At 43.0% G+C, this 3,844-nt stretch overlaps 1 protein-coding gene across 1 annotated transcript in view; it reads left to right on the forward strand.

Annotated features, from left to right (window-relative positions):
* LOC118413386 (prolow-density lipoprotein receptor-related protein 1-like) overlaps positions 1-3,844 on the forward strand; it is a 13,197-nt gene that overhangs the window by 4,236 nt on the left and 5,117 nt on the right. Inside the window, exons 4-10 of the mRNA XM_035816749.1 lie at positions 178-341; positions 765-870; positions 1,418-1,580; positions 2,163-2,293; positions 2,730-2,916; positions 3,298-3,404; positions 3,613-3,735. Of these exons, the coding sequence (XP_035672642.1) occupies positions 178-341; positions 765-870; positions 1,418-1,580; positions 2,163-2,293; positions 2,730-2,916; positions 3,298-3,404; positions 3,613-3,735 (981 nt within the window). The remainder of the gene's footprint in view (positions 1-177; positions 342-764; positions 871-1,417; positions 1,581-2,162; positions 2,294-2,729; positions 2,917-3,297; positions 3,405-3,612; positions 3,736-3,844) is intronic.

A 3,844-nucleotide genomic window follows, 5' to 3' on the forward strand; every position in this document is an offset into this window, starting at 1 on the left:
GTCAGTTCAATGCATTGTATGTCTCCTTATGTAAACCTTTGTTTTTACTTGTATAACGTTTGGTTCTTATCTGTGATCCATTCCACCGCGTTGAAAATCGACCTAACTGGCCGGTACAAGCCGTTAAGATTAAATAAAGGCTTTGACTTAACTTGAATGGACTTGACCTCACCACAGGAAACAGAGCTGCCCCGGCCGGACACAAGCTGATCCTGGTGGCCGATGCAACGGACAGGACCATCAGTCGGCTAACAACAGACGATGATAACCAATTTCAGTGGGCTCGTTATGACATCGGGAATGGTACCAACAGACCAATAGCTGTGGATTATGATCGTGCGGTAGGATACCTATACTTGATGCTCAGAATTGACGTATAGACCATACGATGTTAATGAAGTTAACAAAGTCTACAATGGCAAAAGCAAAATAACTAGGGGACAAAAGGTTTGACGAGAAGATATATAGCATGTAACTTTATTATTCCAATATTTTCTTTGGCTACATTTTCTATGACGTCACTATGGTGTATGTTTGGGCTCCTAGCGGCTTTACTTGGACATGCAGGGGGTCTTTTGTTGGAAACGTTAGAAAAGCAAGAATTACGTAACATTATTTGGCGAAGGTATGAGATCATGGAATTTTCTACAACAGTTCATAGCGCCCATGTGTCTAATGCACCTCAATCGTCCAAGAGTACAAAATGTATTGCAATTCGAGAAGAATGACAATATATTTAACTGTCGTTTCTAACCATTTCACAGGAGGACTTTATCTACTGGACCAGTGTTAACGGACCCTATAGTAGGGTATCCCGATTTCCCTACGAGAGCGGATCGGGACTGAGACTTGATGGACAGCAGGCTTCAGGTATTCCATGAGTCATGTGTACACAATCACAAGTTGGATGACTCCACAGCTTAATTGTGTTGTATACAAAGCTACATTGCAAAGAAATAAAATCAACCCCAGGGCGTTTGCATGTAGAATATAACATTGCAAATTTTGATACGGCACAGTTGTGATGAGTTACATGTCAAATGTACAAATCCATTATTACAAATCGTATGTGGTTTGCAAATGTAGATGATATAGCACGTGCTGCATTGAACGCACGGGGACTTGTTTTATGACTTGCTTTACCAAACCTCTGTTAGGCTAAGGTCACATTTCCACAAAGGGGCCCGGCCGGGCAGCCTTCGGAAACGATAAGTATGATATAAAAGACAACAACAACACAAAACGGACCGAAAATAATTCAACATCATGCATTGTGCATATTTATTGGCATAACCTTAAATTTTTCGTTTCCGCAAACAGCCCGGCCGGGCCCCGGGTAGGAAATGTGACGTAGGCCTAACCAGAATTTAACTATGCATATCCTTTTAGTAACCAAAGTCATTCTTGCCCATTGCAGTTCCTGAGGGCATTTCAGTGGACGTCATTTCCAGGAACCTGTACTGGACAGACACCGGTACAGACCGCATCATCGTCTCCCGCTTGGACGGCAGCTTCAGGAAGTCCCTCATCACCCAGGGGCTGGACGAGCCCAGGGCGATCGTAGTGGACCCCAACTCGGGGTGGGTACCTCTGATGGGCGTTGTTACCTCCATGAAAAATGGAGGTATAGTTTTTGGTGTGTCTGTGTGTCTGTTTTTGTGTGTGGACATTTGTGGTAACCATAGCTCTAGAACGTCTGAATGGATTGTAATGATATTTGATATGTGGGTAGGGCTTGGGAAGACAAAGGTCAAGGTCGATTTTGGGCCCCATGGCATATGACCTTGGCACTGCAGCAAAACGTAGATTTTTCGTATCTTTTGACCTAGAAATGCTGTAATCTTAATTTTTGGTGGCAGATAGCTAATTGTGATGTAAGGAAGTAGTGATGTATGTTTTGGCCCCCTAGTTGTAGTAGCGGCAATAGCAGATTCAGATTATGTTCATGGATATAGCATGAAATTGCCACTTCTATATTCTTTCAAAATAATCTAACTCAGCATTAAGGTCTTGCACATTGCAGGTTTATAGCTGGATGATTTTAACACTAGACTCTAACACCAGATTCTGTACGTTTGCATAGTTGCCACAAAGGTAGAATACACCAATTTCCTATTGAGGTGTTCTCAATTTCGAAAAACTCTTTCCGTGTATGTACGTAGTTGGATGTACTGGACCGACTGGGGAAACCCGTCTAAGATTGAGCGTGCGCGAATGGACGGTACTCAGAGGTCTGTTATTGTCAACATCGGACAGGGCCACTGGCCAAACGGTCTCGCCTTGGACGCAGCAGGTCAGTATGATGTGCCATAATGTGAACAAAACTATGATTTTTGACCGTGGTAAAATTATTATTGCTTTAGAATAAAGTGGCATTAATGCCAGTGATTTAATACTAAGATCACCTACATGAAAGGTAAAAGCATAAATGCACAGTCAAAGCTACCCAACAAGTACCAGTCAGGGGACAGATAAATATGAAATACGGTCTATGTACATATGGACAGGTGGTGGCTATATTCTTAATGCCAATGTCAATGGGCAAAATATATAAGGGACCAACGAAAAATGGTCACATTGGTCACTTTGCCCGTATGTAGAGGTGTTCACTTGTACAGATTTGAATGTACCTGATATTTTCTGCATCGATATGGAATGCAAAGCGTAGAGTCAATGATTTCTTGACATATAGTTTATACCATTCGTGTTCTTGTGTACCACATTGATAGCGAACCGGCTGTACTGGTGTAACGGTGCTACTGGCGCGATCTGGACCTCTGGAGTGACTGGCAGCAACCCAAGCCCCACACAATTGTTTACGCAGTCAGCTGGTGACGTAAATGCACACCTGTTCGGGATCGCTGTGGACGAGACACATCTCTACTGGACAGCGTGGAACATACCGGGCGTTCACAGGTACACAGTGTGTTACTATTTTTTAACAGCATCAAACAACATTGTTTTGATTGGAATCAAATTTTACCTCTAATATGATCGATATGGATGTTTTCCCGTAAACAAAGTGAAAACTAAACCAACAAGCTTTCGATCATATCCCAACCCTTCATTTTCTAAAATTTAAATGATCTGAAGCCTGTGCTACATGACCTGGCCTGAACGGAAGTGTCAGCAATCATTGATCAGCATTCATAGCTAGTTGCCTCACACAATATATAACACTTTGCCCTGCATTGTACCTGCGGCAATTGTTTTGCAATAAACTTTGACTTTTGACTTGATTAAATACTAGTAAGTAGTAAGTGTTTGGGTAACAGTTGAGGCTCTTTCCCGGTTCAGGATAAGCAAGTCTCTGACTGGATACGTCAGGCTCAACCTGCCTCACTTCCAAAAGCTGTATGACATCCACGTCAGGACAGACTCAAACACTCCGAATCAACCAAACGGTCAGTGTTATTTAAGATGAAGACCGATTGTGCGCATTAACGGTCATATTTGAGTAATTCCCGATAGTAGTGTATCTAGCTTCATGAAGACATAAATGGCATGTGTGAACTATAGGATTATTTTGTGTGACTGTGCGAAAGCGTACCTATTCCACGTGCTCAGCAGAATCATCGTTAATTGTTTACCTTTCTTTGTCTTTGACATCAGCCTGCTCTGTGTCTAACGGGAACTGTGCCCAGCTGTGTCTCCCCGTCCCCGGCGGAGGGCGGACCTGCGCCTGTCAGGATGGGTGGAGCCTGGGGTCGGATGGACGGTCTTGTCAGGCTGATGGTAAGATATACTTTATACTTGCATTGTAAGGATCTATATCTTAAACCCAAACCATATACAATTCAAACCATCCCTCTCTGCTAGGAACGGCCCAGATCCAGCAGATTTA

Source organism: Branchiostoma floridae, chromosome 4, assembly GCF_000003815.2.
Source record: "Branchiostoma floridae strain S238N-H82 chromosome 4, Bfl_VNyyK, whole genome shotgun sequence".
Lineage (NCBI taxonomy): Eukaryota > Metazoa > Chordata > Leptocardii > Amphioxiformes > Branchiostomatidae > Branchiostoma > Branchiostoma floridae.